At 35.7% G+C, this 20,418-nt stretch overlaps 2 protein-coding genes across 3 annotated transcripts; one reads left to right on the top strand and one right to left on the bottom strand.

Annotated features, from left to right (window-relative positions):
- Positions 1 to 1,570: 1,570 nt before the first annotated feature.
- On the bottom strand, positions 1,571 to 3,047 carry LOC129952101 (uncharacterized). Its single transcript, XM_056064537.1, has 3 exons — positions 2,047 to 3,047; positions 1,839 to 1,974; positions 1,571 to 1,783 (listed from the first exon to the last, which is right to left on the bottom strand). The coding sequence occupies exons 1-3, from the start codon at positions 2,055 to 2,057 to the stop codon at positions 1,571 to 1,573; spliced, it is 360 nt and encodes a 119-aa protein (XP_055920512.1). The 5' UTR covers positions 2,058 to 3,047.
- Positions 3,048 to 7,850: 4,803 nt separating this feature from the next.
- On the top strand, positions 7,851 to 13,041 carry LOC129942351 (mucin-19). Of its 2 annotated transcripts, none has more exons than XM_056051225.1 (9): positions 7,851 to 7,989; positions 8,180 to 8,242; positions 8,332 to 8,988; positions 9,241 to 11,249; positions 11,313 to 11,440; positions 11,505 to 11,760; positions 11,818 to 11,988; positions 12,070 to 12,174; positions 12,242 to 13,041. In XM_056051225.1, the coding sequence occupies exons 2-9, from the start codon at positions 8,206 to 8,208 to the stop codon at positions 12,389 to 12,391; spliced, it is 3,513 nt and encodes a 1,170-aa protein (XP_055907200.1). In that variant the 5' UTR covers positions 7,851 to 7,989; positions 8,180 to 8,205; the 3' UTR covers positions 12,392 to 13,041. The 2 variants fall into 2 exon arrangements, with proteins under 2 accessions (XP_055907200.1, XP_055907201.1); XM_056051226.1 differs by having other exon boundaries at positions 7,886 to 8,063.
- The last annotated feature ends 7,377 nt before the right edge of the window (positions 13,042 to 20,418 follow it).

The raw sequence follows: 20,418 nt of genomic DNA, 5'->3' as shown, positions 1-20,418 counted from the left end.
GTAGGCGTATTTTATTGGTAAATTATAAGCTTGTGCAGTAATGGAAAGTAAGTGCAGTAATGGAAAGTGTGAATAAAACATATGTTCACTATTATATGCACTCTTATTTTAAATTTCCAAGTTGGTATCTGTGCAAGCATACTTATGTCAAAATCAGCTGTCAACAAAAAGAATAATTACTTAAAAGAAAAAAATTAAAATGGATAACGAAACAAAAAAGGTAGAAGTTATTAAATTTTAAACTTCTTGCCAAAAATAATATGTTTTTTATTTCAGATCCTATTAGAGTATTTATTGGACTCATCATCAAGCAGTGAAGAAAGCAGTTCATCATCAGAACTTGATTGCTTAATGAGCTCTGATGATTCTTCATCTGATGAGAAGCACGCAATCGTTTCGAATTTTATGAAAATCCCGAATTGAATACATCCCGGAATCGTCGTGAAACATTGTTTACATATCTGTGTCAAACAAATATAATTTAGTTATAATTAAAATTATAAGCTACCCACCAAAGTTGAATTTCTTTTTTCAACCTATGTATTTACATATTTTTTTGCGTTAATTCACAAAAATGTCTTTGCAGAAATGATTCACATCGCACCATCAATTTCGGCAATCATTCATAAATGCATCAAACCAGCATCACTTTTTGAGTTCACTTGAGCAAACTTCCATCAAATGATACTAACGACCGCAACCTTCAAAACTTTAAGAAAAAAACATGAAAGTAACAACTACAATTCAATTTTAGTAACGAGTTTTTTATTTCGATAGCAGTTTTTCTATTAACTCGTATTTTTTTTACGATCCTCCGCTTTTTTTAGCTGTAGCTGTGCCTGTTGACGCTCTTGGAAACGTTCTTCAAATCTTTCCGCTTCGCGCTGCCTCTGCATTATTTTTTCTTTATAGTAGTCGGAGCGCGACATCAAATCAAATGGTGTGGCGCAACAGTCCGTTGTGAACCAGGGCCTAGTGACTTACAACTCTCAACCATTCCTGTGTGCGAGTACTGTTGTCAGGAATGGAAGGGACCTACAATTTTAGGCCGAATCCGAACGGCTAGTTTGAGAAAGCACTTTTTCATGACAAGAATTACTCTTGAAGGATTTGTCAATTCCTCGCAAGAGGCAGTACCCGCGAAAACTATTTTTTTAAATTAAGGTGGCACAGGCAGGGATTGAACCCAAGACCCCTTGCATGACAGTCCAACGCACTAACCATCATGCTACGGGTACTACAAGCGTGACATAGACCTTTTTTTTATTGCGGCTGACCTTGATGTTGCTGGTGTTCTTGTTGGTGGTGTAGTTGTTGTCGGTGGTGTTGTTGTTAGTAGTGTTGTTGTTGGTGGTGGTGGTGGTGGTGGTGTTGGTGGTGGTGGTGTTGTTGTTGGTAATGAAGATGAACAGGCCGCAGCTTCTTCCAAAAAAAACTCTACATCCACATCAAAAAAATCTGAATCATTTGAGACAGGAGACTCAAACGTTTCTGAGGAGCTGAATAATGGTGCTGCTGAGGACGTATTCGGTGATGAAACTGAATAATTAAACTATTTTCACATTACAAATTACCCTCTTACCGAAACACTTTTGGCACCAAAATTATACGAATCGCTTTTTGCAAAATTTGGCTTTTTACCAAATAGCTCGTCCATTTCCTCTAAGAACGGTGCAATACAAGGAGATGCACCAGTTCTACCATTATTGTCCTTAGCGTCTCTGTACGCCCTCAGCAGCGTCTGCATCTTTACCTCAAGATGTCGCGATGTTAAACCCGAGTCCTGAAAAATATGTTAAACATTTATTAGTTAATCAAATTAAGTTCATAATAATTACAAAGCCAGCCGCAATCATGTCTTCAACAATGCTTCCATACGCCGAACGTTTTTTCCTTGGGTGGCTAAATTGCTCCTTCCTGGCAGCATAAAAATGCAAAAATGCTTTCGTTTCATCAGTGGTCCAACGTTTAGATCTGAGAATAAAAATGTACTTTATTATTAATACGAGTATATGTATACTCTTTGTTTATAAAATGTTTGTTTACCTTTTCTCCATTGTCCACGAATTATTGTTTTGTTTTGTTTTGTTTCTTTTCACTCAGAGTCGGAGCCACCAAATAACAGTTTTGAAAATACGTACTCAAGGGATGTGTTGAAAAAGTATTATTGTTTTTATGTAAAGTTGAATAAGAGTTCAAATTAATGTGTACATGCAGGTTCAGTCAGAATAGAGTTGAGTATGAATTGAAAGATTGAAATGACATAAGAGTGCCTCCCCACATTAAATTTTTACATAATGTTAGGTGCCAGCAGTGAGACAGGTAGATTATATGTGAGTGAAAAAGAGAGAGATGGGTAGATTAAAGCCCAAATGCAAACAATGTTCTTGGATTCAACATGAAAGATTTTGTATTGTATGAGTGAAAGATAGATAGATTTCAAGGGTGTGAGATAGGGATCTGCAGATTGATTTTCTCTTCATCGTACGGACACAACGAACATAATAAAACCCAGCATTAAAAATCTAATGTAGACACGCACTAAAAGCCAACAGAAGGGTGTGAGGGGAGATTTTGTCCTTCCCCGTAAGCCCGTCTTGCCTACAAGTTCCCATTTGCTGGCAACTCAGTTTTCAACGCGAAACATTCAGCGATACAATTAAACTTTCTCTTCTCAAAATAAACTTACACTGCGATAACTGACACGAAGCGAATCAGGGCGAATCATTCACAACGATAACAAAAATGACAAACAATGCCGCGTCGGTGAATGTGCCACTTTCGCGTTGGTTTGGGAGAGCCTTTAAACCCGACCAATGACGGAAGTTTTGTTTTCGCATAAAATGTTTCGCTTTGGTTTTGGGCGAGTCCTAACACACATCACACGTCAATTTAAAGATAGCACTGTGATTATTGATGATTTTTGGGTGATGTCAAGTAGTCAACGCATTGAATATTTACGTTGACAGTCTAATCGTAGATTAATATTTCAAACCAATTTATTTTTATTCTAGTGAAAACAGAGCACAAGAAAAATACGAACGCATCCCCAAATAATATACCGCGTTTACAAGGAGAATTGAATCCGAATTGAATCAGGATTTAGCGCCGTATAGACCTGCATCGGATCGAAATAGGATTACTCGATCCGATCCCACTGAAAGAGGTGGATCGAATCGAAAATTTGTTTGTAAACCTGAATCGGGGAATCGAGTTATTGGTGTGTGAGGTCTTGCTTGTGTGCGTGCGATAAGTTTCTTCCATCTTGTTTGTTCTAAGCAAAAATACTCCATTTAAATGGAGTAATTTTGGTTATAAGCTGAATTTAATTTGGCGCTCGGCTTTGTGTTGAGAGCATTGTTATAAAATTTGAAAGTTATTCACTTCGCAGTACGCACACAAATACAACCCAAATGTCATTTCGATTCCATTTGAATTCGATTCCTTGATTCAGTGCCACCATATACCTGGATCGAAATCTCAATTCGATTCAATTCGATTCCTCGATCTCCTCTTGTAACCAGGGTAATAAAATCCTGCCAACCTTTAAGTAAAAAATATTTCTGGAACTGGATGAAGTGTCATTCTATTCCAGCATTCCAAAACTTTATATAAACTATTTATATGCACTATTTTTGCTGCCTTATTTATCCGCACTATTTCTTTGTTGTTGTTTAGTGTGTAAGATTTTGCTGCGCTGCGTATAAATTTACCAATAAAAAACGTTTAGTATTATTTATTTTATTCAGAAATCACAGCTTTGTTCTCCTCTCAAACATCTCTAATTATGATCCCTAATTTGTGTTTTCTTCGTCGGCACAAAAAATAAATAACCTCAAAAATTGCTTCTAAATATCTTCACTTTTTAATTTTTGTTTATGATTTGCACTGCTGGAAAATGTCTAATGAAATTTGCTTATCAAACCAGTATAATACCGATATATTTTATTATAGAATGTTTGACAAGCCGTTTGAAAGCGTTCAAATTTAAAAATTCGGATCAATCTTTACGAATTTTGTCAAATACGTAAACCACCCGATAGCAATAAATCACTTTTGTAAACAATTTAAACATTCAATAGAATGCTTTTGCAATTTTTGCTAAAAGGTGAACATAAACTCATCTAAATAAGATTTATATATGTGTATGACATATGTTTGAAAAAATCAAAGTTTATACACATTTTCAATAAAAAAAATATATTGGTTCCTCATGGAAAGGTATGAAACGACGCCTTAATTTTTTTTTTTAAGTTGATATAAGGAAAACCTTTAAAATTTTAAACATTTCCAAGGAAAATAATACCCACATAGTAGCAAACATAATGTTATGCACACAAATCAAAGAACAACAAAAAGCATCAAAACAGAGATGTAAATGGTTCCAAATGGCATTTTTTAAAAGATTTAATAGGCTTTTCACACTAAGTCCAAAAACCCGGTTTTCGTGAAATTATCGGTTTTGGCCGAAAACCTACATCGAAAACTCAAGTTTTCCCATTCATTTTTGGTAAACCACAAGTTTTATATAAAACATCTCGAAAACTAGTAGCAATTCAAAGTTGAACTAAACAAATAAACTTTTCGAAACATTCAGCGCTCAATTTAATGTAATCAAAACTGCATTTTAAAATAAATTTGGTAGTAATAAGTAATATTATTTACACAATTTCTTTACAACATAAGAATTATTGCTTTTCTTATATACAGAATACGGAAGAGAAAAAAGGATACTTACGAAAAAAGGTGGAAAATTAAAGCTTGGTTCTTATTTGCGGCACTGGCGATTTTGTATGATCCTTCAGAGTTTCAAATGCTCTTTGCTAAGCGAGGAACCGGAGTTCACTATGACTAGTGGTGTGACTACCCCAAGGACGAGGAAGACTTGCTCATAGTTCGTAATAACTTTTCCAAGGAATGCGTCTTCGAACTCGTCGCCAGAAATATTTTCGACGCTTTTGCTTACTACCTGGAGAAAGACTCTCCGGTAACTCCGTTTAATTACAAGGGTTTGGGAGATATGTATGACAAAGCCAAAGGCGATAAGTTCATTTGTGGAGGAGAATAAGTATGAAAGAAAATATTTGGTGAAGGCTATATCACAGCGGGCTATTAAAATTTCCGCCAAAACATTCTACAATGTGGGAATAGTTGTTCCAGTAAATAAAACCACAACAGTGCGCTATCGCCCCTTGATGGACAGCGATGCTAAAATCACTCCTTTGGACAAGCCAGGTGAGTCGTCAAAGAAAGCTTCAACCAAAGAGATAGTCATGGAGAAATTGCAGCCCATCATAACAGCTTCAGTGATTTCTGGATGAGTGTGATTTTGGTACGAATCTGGAACTAGGAATTCACCTTTTCTGCTCCGGCTCTTCTCAACCCCGCCTATAAGTTACTCGGATGGCCACAATATATTGCGATTCTGAGGGGACATTTGGCCAGCAGAAGCAATAGTCATAAGCTTAGTATTTTGGATTGAATTTGTTGTTTTAATAAAATTAATTTTTATTGTAACAGTTTTGTTTGTTGTTGATTCTATGATATATTTCTTAGGCAATTAGCTCCTCCTTAGTGAATTGTAAAGAAAAAGTATAGCTGCAGCCAAGCGAGCTTGTAGTTCTTGTTGATTCATGTCGTGAGCGTACTCCACCTGTCCCAGGGCTTCAGTTAAAACTCTTCTTCGAGCCGAGCTAGTGTTACGTTAAAATCAATTTGAATTGGTTAGAATGCATTTTATTTTCACAAATAATTTGAGAAGAACAAAAATTTTTACTCACAAATTTTTCATCAACACAAAATTTGACATCTGGTGTTAAATAAATTTAAATGTCAAATGAAAACGTGTAAATGTTCGGTGTGTACGATTTTCGGGTTTTCGAAAACTTTTTGCCGAAAACCCACTTTTGGGTTTGGTATGAAAAAGCTACAAGCTATCAATTTACAAATCTTACCGAAGAGATATATCCACACAGTTTGACCATCAAAAATGTCAAAATACAGACAAAAACCATCAAAACTTCCCATTTAGCTAGAAACCACTATTTACAAGGCGATATGTTTTGTTACTTATCTTTCAACTTGTAAGCTCCCCATAAGAAGTTATTGAAATTGGATCGATTTGCCGAATTGAAAATTTTACATTTTTCGACGTTTTAAGGTCTCCAGAGTCTAAAAAAAAGATTTTTAGAGAGATGCATGTATGTGCATGTAAAAACTTAAAAAAAAATACTCAAAGTTTGAGTAAGAAAATTGATTTTCGACTTAAAAATTAAAGATATTTTCTTCAAACTAATTTCATCTTGTAAAACATATAGTTTTCAACTTTCAATACAATTTTTGGGTAAGATCGAATTGAACGTTATTAAAAAAATTTTTTTTAATTTAAAAAGCATTACTTAAAATTAATTTTCAAAAAAATATTGCATTAGAACTTATTTAATCTTATCGAAAATATCGATTTCAACATTCAGTAAATTAAAAAAAAACTGTCAGTTTTTTCATGAGAATTAAAATCTAAAAAAAAACACGCAAGATTGTTAAAAACTGATGTTCGGTTTTCAATATCTCGTGCATAAATAAAGATCTTGATTTTAAAATTATTTCATTATGTGCTAAAATTTATTAAAAATATATATATGGGAAATAAAAACTTCAAAAAAAATACTAATAATAAAAATTGGTTTTAAAAAAAGCGCGTTAACAAAACAAAAATTAAAATCAAACCATTTCCTTATGTGCAAAATATTGTTGCTAATTTCTAGTTAATTTTTTAGAAATATTAATCTGACAACTTTTTTAACAAAACACGAAAACCTACAAACCGTATAAGCAAGACAAAAATTGATAGACGGGATGTGAAGTTATCAGTGTGGGTCACATCCCAAGCTATTTTTTTTATTACCGAATGTGGTTAAGCCCTACGATATATGCATTTCATTTAGTTTTTGAATTCTTTACATTTAATTTTGATTTATAGTGTACGACAATTTTAGTTTAGGATAATAAAGTTTCGCATGGGTGGAGTCGATCATTTTTAATTGTTTCCCCCAATAGCAGATCGCTTCGGTTTGATACAGCGTAGAGAGGGGTAAAGAGATGATACTTCAACTGTCAAAAGACAATGTTAAATTACTCAAATTATAACAGTTAGATTTATTATCTTATACCACCGTATTTTATCTTGCTCTCAAAGCTATTTGTCATAAACCAATGTAAACGAATATGGACATGCATTTGACACGATATTAGCTATATATTTCAATTTCCCTTCCCTTCCCAAGACCTATGACGTGTTAATCCTTAAAACTTAAAGTCAGTTATAGCAGTCATTGGTTGCTGTTATTGAAAAAATTTCCTCACTAAAATGAACCGAACAAATGTTTCTGACAGAAATCTGTATTTAAAATTGTGTGAAACACAAACACAAATCAGTCGAACTATTCGTTTGAATTTTCTCATGAAAGCTACAACTGTCAATTTATTCCTTTTCAATTTGGAAAACAAATTGTATGCAAAATCTTTATTTTAGTCATGCCAAAGATAATATGTCAGAGAGTTAGTTAGCTCAGCTTTCTGTTGAACAAAAAACAATATGATCGCGCGAAATGGCAGATTTATTCTATATTCTTGTAGATCTTTTGAATTTAGACTGTCCGTCTCTATTGAATATATATGATTTCTGTATTTAACATCTTTATTTTGTAGAAATTGCAGATACATGTAGTTCCACCTTAATCATCCGAAATTGTCAACTTACATTGTGTTTCCCACTTGATAATTTTATTCCTCTTGCTTTTCAACAAATCGAACAAAGCATTCCAATTCCACTTGTATTTCCATTTCAATTCAATTTACTTCACTTTTTTAGCTTTCTCGGTAGACATTTTTGTTCAAAGTGAAAAGTTCTAATTTGATTGCTAAAAAATCACCAAAAATATAAATAATTCAATTATTTTAATATAATTTGTTTAAATTAACTTAAAGCAGGTAAACAAATCTATCTGAAAAATCTAAATACCAACCGATTTCTCATTGTCATTCGAAGATAAAACCAATTATTGGCAAGTTGAGAAAATTTTCAATTTGAAAAATTAACTTTTTAAAATGTTATTTCTTTTGCTTAAATAAATTGTTTAACTAATTTCTGACTTTGGCTTTATATTCCATCATAATTTAGTGAAGGAAATTCAGAAATCCAAAAGAATGAGCGCCCCGGACAATATCGGTGGCGATAAATCAGGTACAGTCTCTTGAAAAACTTTTTACATATAGAAATATCTGAAAACCCAAAAGAATATTGCCTCAATTCTCGATTTTGTGTATCCATAGTCACAGCAAAAATAACTCACGTCAAGACGAGTGCCATGGACGGAGGGGGGATCAAAGTGGCGCCTGTGAGTGTTGGTGGGGGCAATGCTGGCCAGCAGTCGCAACAGCAGACGACCGCAGCCTTCCGAACCATCGCCAGCAGTGGCCAATCAACCCAAGTCCGCGTTGTCATGCCTCCGGGCACGTTGATGGCCCAATCGATGCTGAAGCAGATCGAAGGCGCTGGCCGGACCCAGATCACGGCCATGCCAGCACGAACTGTGTCGAACACATCGATCACTGTCACCAGACCCGTCACTCAGACGACTTATCTCCCGCGGGCTGGTGTCACCTCCACCAGCATGCAAGGACAACGTTTGGTAACTCCGATTAGAGCCCAGGCCACTCCCATGGCTGGGCTTTCGGGAAATTTCGTGCGTGGCACCACAGTCACTCGAAATACGTCGTCCCCGGCCACGACAGTCATCTCGCCAGCCACAACCACTTGGATGGCAAACAACGGAGGCCAGGTCCAATTGATTCGAGCCATAAATCATCAGCCTAGGCAGCGCCTCATCACTCAGAACATCTCTGCTTCTGGTGTGAGTGGCGGGGGCAACACAGGCAACGTCGTGGCAGTCAGCTCACAATCACAGCAGCAGCAGTCGGGAAATCAATGTAAGTATAGAAATGATCGCTCCCTTGTAACAATTCTTTTGATTTCTCAAACATTTGTATGAATAAATCTTAAATCTTGAAAATAGCTTCAATTTTTGAATAGTTTCCGTGCGAAAGAGTCTCTCCTCCCAAAAAATCAGTTCTCAAACGAATAAGGCTCACTTTGCGTATGCGGTCAGCAAGAGAACAGATTTGATTCTTGATAAAATAATCAAAACACAAGTTTTTTTAATACATTCATTCCATTTAAAGCTCTCCAAACAGTATCGAGTCAACAAGCTTTTGTTGCCACGCTGGCCACGGTCCTGCCTCGTCAGCAAACCGCCACTCTTGTCTACACAAATGTCTCCAATTCCCAGGCCCAGCAATACAATCCAGGAGTGAATGCAACCCAACGCTTTGCCGTCGCTCCTCTGACAAACCAACGTCAAATCCGACCAATTCCCATGAACAAATCCTTCTCGACAGCCAAACTTGGAGTCGGTATGAACACCACCAGTATCAGCATTAGAGCACCCAATCTTCCACTGGTCAATACCACCGTTCCTGGGGGATCGGTGAATGCGAGCAGCATTGGAGCCAACGTAACCTCTGGCATTGGAACCTTGCAGTCTCGAGGTAGCAGTGGAAATGCCAGCATCCCCACAACAAGAATCATTCAGCTGCAGCAGCAACCGGGAGGAACAGCTCAACAGATTATCGGCTCGACTGGCCGAATCGCCAACAATCTGATGCTTCAACCGATTATCGTGAACACTGCAGGCGGTGGAAAGATAGGGCTCCGGCCTCCAGCCACAATGGCCACCAAAGTCCAGCCGTCCCTAACAATCACCCAATTGGGCATTGGCAAATTGCCCCCAAATGCCCAGCAACAGACCAGCAGCACGGCCAGCATACAGTGCGCCTCTGTTTCTACAGCCGCATCCGTGGGTAACACCAACGTTGCCACTTCGTCGGCCTTGGGCGTTCAATCCAATTTGACCCAACAGTCGCAGCAACAAACTGTCTCGGTGAATTCCCAATCGCCACTCACACAAATTGTCAACGTTAGCCAGAACATTGGCGGCGGAGCAACTGGTCAACTCATGACCACACAGAACGTCTCCTCCTCGGCTGCTACGGTGGTCCCCTTGGCGATTACTCCACGAGGCAGCAACGTCCTCACTGGAACCATCACTCCGATAAAGAATAGCGGGCTGACAGTTGGCAAAATGATGACCCAACAGTCCTCTCACCAATCGCAGTCGACAGGAGGGTCACAAAGTGGCCAAGTCACTGACATGATCTCGGCCACTCAGCAGCACCACTCGCAGCAGCAGCCAACGAGCGTCTTTATTCACCATGCTCGTCCGCACAGTGGAGGGAACGCTTCGGTGGTCGGTTCGGCAAGTGGGGGTTCTACGACTACAGTGATTCCTAGCACCGGAACTGGATTCCTTCCGCCAGGGAGCACATTCTACTACGAATCTGTCCCGGCTAGCTCGGTTTCAGTCTCGTCAGGAGTGCTGTCGCTGACCACAACAACTGTCACCAGCAGCACAATGTCCAGCAATCAAATTGTAACATCCTCGAACATGGCCGCGGGCATTGTAACATCGTTGCCCTTTAATACCCCTTCGTCGGCCACATTCACAGTTGTGCCATCATCGAATCGTTCCATTGGACAGCTCCAGATCCCAGTCTCGTCGACATCTGCTCAAATTCAAGCGGTTCCAGTGCGCTTCAGTGCTCAAATGCCATCCGAACAGGTGACAGTCCAACAGCAGGTGCCCTCAAATCAGCAGACCCATCATCAGATAATCATCCCAAGCCAAGCATCTTCGCAACAATCCCAACAACAACAGCAGCAACAAATGCAACAGCAGTCCCAGGGTCACATGGTGATTCCATTGCCGACTTCTATCAAAGTTTCGGCTGGCGCAAGCGCCGTCAGTGCTATAAATTCCACGGCATTTCTACGAAAACGTGATAATGATGGTTCCCCAATAAGGGCTGCCAAGAATCTGGGTCCAACTTTGCTCTCGATGGGCGCAGCCTCATCGAACGCATCTTCCATGAGTTCCCAGCAAATGACCTCGACCATTTCTTCTTCGGTCACAACAGATGGCAAAAAAGAACAGCGTGCGGTGTCTCCGGCTTCATCCGATGGCTCGACTACGGTGAGTGCAAATTCCAGTCCCGGAGTGGATCAACAGATAAACGAGGAACTCACTCCTGTCAATCGTATTCCAAATGAGTCGCATTTTAATCCAATTAATGATGTAAGTGGTTTGAAGTTCAGGATCTATGTGAAACTTTTGTTTATTTTTCATATTTTTGTTTAGATGTATCCCAATCATCAGAATTCAGCCCCAGTCGCAGTTAGGGACCACATTGGACCTGTTCTGCCAAACCAGTCTCATTTAAATGGAGCCATCGAGTGTCCACCACGAAAGAAATCACGACGCTCAACGTAATTTCAATGCCTTTAGGCCTTGTTTATGTTTGATATTTATGTTTTTGTGTTTGCTTTGTAGGAATGACAGCCAACAGTCGACTCAGAGTCATGCTTCATCACTCCCTTCGCTGAATCCACCAGCTTCGAACTCTTCTCAAACGTCAAATGTAAATGGAACCACTAATTCGATTCCTGGAACCGCTCCAGTTGCTGGTGGGCCTTCGAATGAACCTCCAAAAGTCAACAACAACAATCAGAACATCAATTCCAATAAGGAGAACACAAAGCCCACAGAATTCGTAATCAGGAAGCCACGGACTTGTACTTTGTTAAATGTAAGTTCAAGAAAAATCTGGAAACAAAAACAAGCTTCAATCTTAAATCTTCCACAGAGTTACAAACAGAATTGGAAGGCTGCAAATAACCACTTCCAACGTCATAGTGATGTTAAGCCACGGGAGGAACGCCGCCCAACTGTGATGGATTTAGCTAACCAGGCTAATGTCCTGGGGAAGATAAATGGATGGAAGGTGCATCACTTGAAGTCTCAAATGGAAGATCTGGTAAGTGTTCTTGGGAAGATTAATAAAAGCGATGTAACTGATGAGAACTCGTTTGTCCATCTTTTTCTTTTTTGTTTCAAGTGTGAAAGTGAAAGCAAGGGCTATGAGAAACTGACATCCATGCTAAAGCAGATGGAGTCTCATGGCAAGAATCCCGACATCGAAAGGATCTCTGATCTTCTTAAGGTAAGGACGAATTTTCAAGGAATTCTCTTTGGAATGAAAGTTCACATTTTGCTTTGGATTTGTTTAGGGCAACATGCAACGCAGCAAGATCATCGTCGATGGCATAACTGAGGCACAAAATCAAATTATGAAGATATTCGACCACAAGTCCCACATTTCGGACATAATCCATCGATGTGCATCGAAGAGGAACTTTAAGAAACGTGAGAAAGCGTAAAAAACTGAAAAAAACAAAATTTGGAACTAGATTTATCCCACTTTAAGGTAGTTTTAAGGAAATCATGTGCATAATCATGGATTGAGTCATGAAAGAGTTTATCTTTTATTGTTTTTCTGTTGTTCGACAAAATCTAATCTCTTTACCGAAGTTTTCTCTTTTGTTTCTTTTTCCCTTTGTTTGTCTAATTGTGTCTCTTTAAGTTTTAATAATTAGACGACTTTGTAAAGTATAAACTACACAATCAATTAATAATATTGTGGGTGCAATAAAGGCCACAGAATTTATTTTATAATTTTGTTGTATTTAAACAAATTGAATATTTTACTACACATATAAAAAAAATATCAATATTATAACAAAAAAACAATACACCATATTAATGTAATCAATAAATAATATTAATGATAATATATTATAATTATTTTTGTAGTTGTAATTTTGTTCTTATATTAAAAAATAAAAAAAAAAAAAACAAAAGAATAAAAATAAAAGTAGAAACGATTTGGGAACATTTATAAAGTTACAAAAAAAAAAAAACATAATTGAGTTGAACTTTCGGACTTTTCAAACACAAACTTTTGTATAATTTTAGAAATAGGAAACCTTAATCAATAAGATTGGCAATAAAATGTTTTATTTGAAAAATAAATTAGAAAAATGTTTTGCTATTTAGACGTAAAAAGAACTGACACTTTATTGGAAGAACCGAACAAGCTGTATACGATTCCTTTTCAAGAGCAAGCAGGCGACACAAACTGGTGCCGTTGGTGTCGACTGAAAAATTAAAAGTTTGTCAAACAAAGAAGCTATCAGAACATGGATTTGAAGTAGGTCCTCTTTACTGCCCATAATCTCGTAAAGGCCCCAACTAACATTTTCAGTATTTCGAGATAATGATGAAAACACTAAATCGTTAACCGCGACCTGAAGGTAAAAAGTGAAAAATACCAAAAATTGTTTTTTGTAAAGCTTTTTTGTTCCTTTATTTTTTGGAATAGTTTTAAACTCAAAATTTGTATTCATTTGGAAAACAAGGTACACATAATCAAAAAAGTCTCCGTACAGCAGACATTTTTTTTTTTAAATCTCTAAAGTATAGAATTTAAGATAACGAACATTTTTGAGCAGTTCCAGAAATGATATCAAAAAATAATTTTCAACAAAATATATAGAGCATTTTATTTAAAAGAAATTCACAGCACAATATGAAAAATAAGGATTAAAAAAGTCTCCGTACAGTTCATTTTTTCGACGAAAAAACTAACAAAAAATCACTTAACTTAAGGCAAAAATAAACTTAATAACTAGTAGGACCTCCTCTGTTCCTGATCACTTCCTGCAATCTGTGTCTCATCGAATGGACAAGCTTACGGGTCGTATCTGGAGATATGTTGTTCCATTCCTCAAGTAGGACCGTTTTGAGGTCATTTTTGTTGGCGATTGTATGCTGCCGAACTTTTTTTTCTAAGTGATCCCACAAGTGCACTATAGGATTGAGATCTGGAGACTGAGCCCGGAGCCGGATGTTTAACTTGCGTACGAACATTGTACAGCAACCATTCCTTTACCACCATGGAGGTGTGCTTAGGATCGTCGTCCTGTTGCAAAATGAAGTTGCTGCCGAGACCTAGTTTTGAGCACTTGAATGTAGGTTTTCCTTAAGAATTTTCAAGTACCCAAATTTATCCATGCTTTACAGTAGGTATGAAGTTTTTAGGATTCACAGCAGTATTGGGCTTTCTCCACACCATACGGCGTCCATCTGAACCGAAGATGTTATATTTACTTTCGTCAGTAAATATAATACTCCATTCTAGCTTTTTTATTTGCCTTTCGAATGAATGGCTTCTTCCGGCACACATTGTATATATATTTACTATAGTACTCCTATGGAACGAACATTTTTATTTCATCTCCACGCCGTTTATGGCGCTGCGTGTATCAAAATGCTTGGTAGGAAATCAAGAATGAGGAGAAAATTACTAAAGAAAGAATGAGAGAAGTAAATTTGTTTAGGTTTCATAAGCATTAATATGTTCGAGGGAGATAGCCAAAATACAAATTTCAAAGCAAAAAGGAATAATATTTGTTTACATTTTGTTTGCTTTCACGTGTGAATGTAGAGGAGATGTGCGCATATGCATTCATATATTCATATGTATTCATATGTATACTTTAACGTTGTAGGTATTTTGAATTTAAAAATTGTCGTTAGATTTTAAATTTTCAATTTTCAATTTTTGTTAAAAATGAAATGTTGCCATATTTTGCATATACAAATACATACATATGTTTGTAGCTATGTATACAATAACGTTGTAGGTATTTTGAAATTAATAATTCTCATTTCATTTTAAATTTTCAATTTTGTTGAAAAATGAAATGTTGCCATATTTGGCATATGATGCATTAAAGATTTTAAATATATTCAGTTATTTTGTTGTTGTTATTCTTGCGTATTATTTGTTATTTGTACGCACCAAGTATAAACACAATCAAAAATTCAAATTTATTCAAAACTAGGTCGATTTGTGTTTTTTAACGGCTAAATAGGGTGTACTGAATTGACAGAATGGAAGTGTTTCTTGTGTGGAGATATCATTATGATAACATTAATTGCTTCTATGGAACTCTTCGATTCATATAGTCCAGAAAATTTTACTTTTTTCGGTTTTAATCCTTTGGGGTCTTTTCTTGTAAAAGATACAAACATACTTGTTAGTGCATTGTATGCCGAGTTTGCACCTTGTTTCAAGAGTTTTTTTTCGGCGGGCATTTTAATTAGCATGTCTAGGAATTTAGCAAACAAAAACTTCTCAAAAATGGATATCTTATCAGAACAAATAGCCCAATTGACTCTAGTATATGAGATCTCACTAAAGAATTCGTAGATAGTTGGAGGTTTAACTGCAAGTACTGACGAAACCAAAATTATTACCTAAAAGCTAATCAAGGAAAAAAGTCCCTTAGAAAACAAAAGAGTCCCTTTTAAAGTGAAGGGAGATTTTGTACCTGTTATCTTTTTGGCAACACTGGTTTAAACAGCTGACGCACGTTTCGTGTTTTGTTTCACTGTCAAACATCTTCAATTTGGTCTATAATTGCACCATGAATCGTCTTACAAACGAACAAGCGAATGGACCCCTTGAGGCGTGGTCAAGTTCAACATCTGCATGAAATAATCTTCAAAAATTAAATTATATGGACTGTACTATCCATTCAAATAAAGATTTCATGCATTTTTTCCAATTGTATGTGTTTGTTTTTAACTTTCATATAACTTTTAAAAATTCACCCTTTATAAATATATACATATACATATAAAACGGACAAACTAAAGGAATTACATGAAACTACATTTTTGGTATAAAAAAGTTAAAATATAATTTTTTTTGATTTAAGAGTCATATCAAAAATAAAGACAATTATCAGGAACACCCTATTGAATTCAAAAGCAAATATATTACAAAATATATTATATTCACTACCTATTGTTTCTCTTATAAATACTTTTTCTATTTCTTGCCAAAGCATAACCGTAAAAACTTTCCTCTTCATGTATAATATGCATACACACATATAATGTCAAAACGTTGTTGCTATTATCTCCCTCGATCTCCTACTACATTTGCATATGTTCTTCTCTATTTTCTATTCTTTAATTATTGTTGAATTTTCCCACATTCTCAACTATTGAGGGGTATAAAAAAAGGGATCAAATTCAATCATCTCCACGCCTCTCAGATGTCGCTTCGATCGTTCCTCTTCATGAGAGTACTATAGTAAATATATATACAATGATTATGATTTGCTGCCATTTTTCTTTCCTTAGGTGAAAAGAAATTTTTAAGCTGAAATTTCATTAAGAATACTAAAACTTACAAAAAAAAAAAAAAATAAAAATTTTATCATGAACCTTTCACTGCCAACTACACAAAACTAAATAACATAAAAATGAGATCTGTACGGAAACTTTTTTGTCTCTATTTTCAGGGCCCTCAACGTTATTAAATTCATAACGGTATCTTTCGTTTATAAATGCATGGAATTTTGTTTTAGAGCGAGAGGAGAACAAGTGCTATCATCAGTATTCCCACTTTAGCTCTATTATTGCACATCACTTTTTCCCTTGCAGAATTAAAAAAAAAATTATCCCTGTACGGAGACTTTTTGGACTATGTGTAGATAGGGCTTTTTAGCTTTGGGAGAAAACAAAAAAAGGCCCTATGCAATAATTTACGTTATACATTATTAAAAATACTTAATAAAACATGAAATAAGAATTCAAATTAAATTAGTTTATTTCAAACATTTTAGTTATGAGAAAGAAAACAAATTTTTTTCAATTTCTTTTTTTTGTTCGATGTTAATTCCTTTTGGTTGAGAACGAACGGCTGAAGCGGGCCTATAAAATCCTGACTTCATATATTTATTTTTTAGAAATTTAAGCGTTATGAAATCCGACTCAAGGAATTATTTGTAGAACAAATGTTTGCTTCCTCTCTCTACTTTTATGCATGCTATATCGTGTAAATACGGTTTTGGTGTGGTTATGTTTATTTTGTATAAAGACGATCAATCGGGCCAGGCGTAAAAATCCGATACAGACATTTGCTTAACGTAAACTTTTGAAGAGTTTGCGTCTTGAACACAATCGAAGAAATCCTTGAAATCGTATAGTTTTCCCTTCCGTTTCATAGAGAGTTCAATCTGATGGTGAAAGCAGTCAGCAGACATGAACGAGTGACCAGGTTCAAAAAAGTTTAATGTTATTGATGTAGCAGATATCTCATCTGAATTGATAATCATTACAAGATATGAAAATAATGCCCAATTTTTATTTTGAGCCGCGCAATTATCAACCCGTACACTTAAGTGCTATTTATCCCGATGGTGCAAAAAGAAAGCGTTTAAAGAGCTTATAATGTCTTCTTTCTTTCGTCCGGAAGTACCCTCATGCCAAATTGCAGCAAATGGGATTTCTTTGCTTTTTTCTCCAAGTGGCACAAAACTTTCGTTAAAAGCTATAATGCGCTTCTAAAAGATGACAGCCTTAAAACCTTCCAACCGCGGTAGCATTATCACTTTTTGCAAATCAACAAGTGTATCCCGAGCTATTTCATTGGAATCGAGTTTGCTGTGTTTTTGATACTCTGCTCTTGTTAATTTGACTCGGTCCTTGTGATTTTCCCTTTTCCCAGTCTTTACAAATATCACAGACTTGTTCGTCTCTGATATGTATATCCACGCTGTTGTTCACATGCTTGCTAGCCATATGCAGTTTGTGGCTTTCACATTGCTCACATTCCTCATGTCCAAGCGACGCAAACGAGATATTCATTTCACACACGATCTTACAAATATGGTGTGTCTATGGTTACAATTTCTTCTTGATTCACTCCGTCTGTCTCTGTACCACCAGCAGTAACAAGGACATTTTCATTTTCTGAATCACTACTATTTTCGGGAACATAATCAGGATCCACTTCACCCCATTTTTTTTATTTTCATTTCTTAATTCTGTTTTCATTAACTCGATTTTTTTTCTATGATTAATATTTAAAGATAAATTAACAAGCATTCTTGAATAGATATGAAGAAAAATTAATAATAAAGCCCTCTGCTAAAAACAAAACATTCGTTAAAGAGTTTAACAGGACCAAGCACGAAACGAGGTTACGACCTTTGCGTATCAAAAATTTCATTCAACTGAAGGCCAATAACGCACTCTCCAACAAAATCAAATTCTAAATTCGTAAAAAAACTCGACAAGATTAAACACGTTACGAGGTTACAACCTTTTACATACAAAATTGCAGCCAGAAAAAAGTCCTAGCTACAAAAATTCTTGCATCAAAATTTATAAAAAGCCCTAACTGCCACATAGGGCTTTTTAAAAAAGAACATGAATGTGTATTATAAAAGGCCCTATGTGGTAGTTACGGCTTTTTATAAATTTTGATGCACATGATTTGTAGTTAGGGCTTCTAGAAATTGTGTTTTTTGGCTTATTTGAAGATTTAAGGTTAAGAAATGAATGAAGAAAAATCGGAGACAATGCCCTAACTCAAAATATGCAAAAAACTCAAAATCGAAAATTTTGTAGATAGGGCCTTTACGAGATTATGGGCAGTATACTCCACAAGATAACGAACTATCGAGTTCGATTATAGAAAAAGATATTTTGAACAAAGGAATAAAGAAATAAGTCAATTTGAAAGAATCATTGGCAGTGGAAAGAATAAAATTACTTATGTATATTAAATTTTTAAATTTTCGTTTTTTTCGAATTTCAAAAAACGTGTTTTCTTTTAGTCATAGTTGGTTTTGAGCTTTAATTCTTATTAAGTTTCGAAACAAGTTCAATCTTTAAAAAATATCCCTTCGTTAGGTCTTCCATTTATGCTATTCTTCTGAGTTGTTGAAAAACAGCAATTGTTCAGTCAGCCCCGAAAAAGCAAATCTTCTTTTGCCTCAAATTATATACCGATTGCACTAACGTCCCTTTTTTTAGACCAAGTAAACGCTGATTAATTGTCAGCTTAAGAAATCTCTTGAGGAACTTCTTAATGACAAGCAGTACGGATGTCGTAGAAATATGTCCACGAGAGATCTGGTGGTACATCTCACCAAATAGTGGAACAACTCTTTACACCTAGTTCTCAAACGGACTGTTGCGCCACCTAATTTATTTCTATTTATTAGAGTCTGGCATCTTGCTATCTTATTGAAAATACATACACGTTTCGACGAATCCCTTCTTCGTTCTTTGAGAAATTTTGTTTGAATCATTCAATATTCTGTACATAAATGATGGTGTGATGCAGGGATCTGCTCTGTGCCCGCCACTCTTTCTCATTTTTAATAATGATCTAATGTCTGTAACTTCTAATCCATTAATAAATTGTTTTTTGCTGACAGAGGGACTCTTAGCTTTTCATATTCGCTTTTAGACTAACACCCCTCATTTTTAGGTTTGGAACTGCAAAGACAAAACATGATAAGCTTATTAAGTTTTGATCTAAACAGCATTGTACAATAGGTAACGTTAAAGCAAGATATACCCCCTTATCTGTATAAGTGGCAGTTGCATTAATGATTTAACTTGAACATCTTAATATTCTCGGCATATGAAACACTTACCAACTCTCCGACATATAATTTGTAAGGCCTTGCTTTTTTCCTGATGCTATAACTCTATCTTTGGGAGACTTGTTAAAGAATGCAATTATTTTAAATCAAAAATTAAGTTCAACTTTAAAATTGCATTCTTCGATTTCACCTTATGATTGGAACTTCAAATCTTGCATCATCAATCAATCATTTCACCTTTGCAAAGAGTGCAATCATATTGTCCCCAATAATTTGAGAATTTTATTACACAAAATATTATAAAGTAGCCCATACACCTCTTACTCTGTACCAAGATTCAAACCAAAATTTTAAAAGTGTGTAGTGAAATCTCACTTAAGAATGCAAAAGAATGGAAAGACTTCAAGTGAATGCAAGGAACGCATAAAGTCTCAAATGATTGGAGAATAAATTGCAGTCTTTCAAAGGTCAAATAGTTGGTAATTGCAATATTTAAATTCAAAATCTTAAGGTGAATTAAATGAATGCAATCTTAATATTGAACTCAAAAAAGATTGCATTCTTTTGAGAGTTCGCAGAGCCTCTTTTGCTTGATCGACGAATGACTTTATTAAGTTAGGTTTTTGATATACATACATACGTCATACATATGTACATACATACAGCTATGGACATTAAAAAAGAAACACCAAAGAGTTTGATCTTCATTTTCTTATTTTTTTCTTTCAAACTAAAATTACCTTCTACATTGTAGTAAAATTATAACATAAAATATTTTGAATTCATAATTGTATGAAAAGGCGCAAACTTCGTGGACATTAAAACATTTAGAGATATTAAATTAAATGCAAAGCTATTCTGGATTTAAAAATTATATTAATATCTGTTAGCCTGGCCCTTAGATCACTGTGGATATTGAGTCAAATAACAGC

Source organism: Eupeodes corollae, chromosome 1, assembly GCF_945859685.1.
Source record: "Eupeodes corollae chromosome 1, idEupCoro1.1, whole genome shotgun sequence".
Taxonomy (NCBI): Eukaryota; Metazoa; Arthropoda; class Insecta; order Diptera; family Syrphidae; genus Eupeodes; species Eupeodes corollae.
The sequence above is the reverse complement of the archived record's forward strand: the minus strand, read 5'-3'. Positions and strand labels throughout refer to the sequence as shown.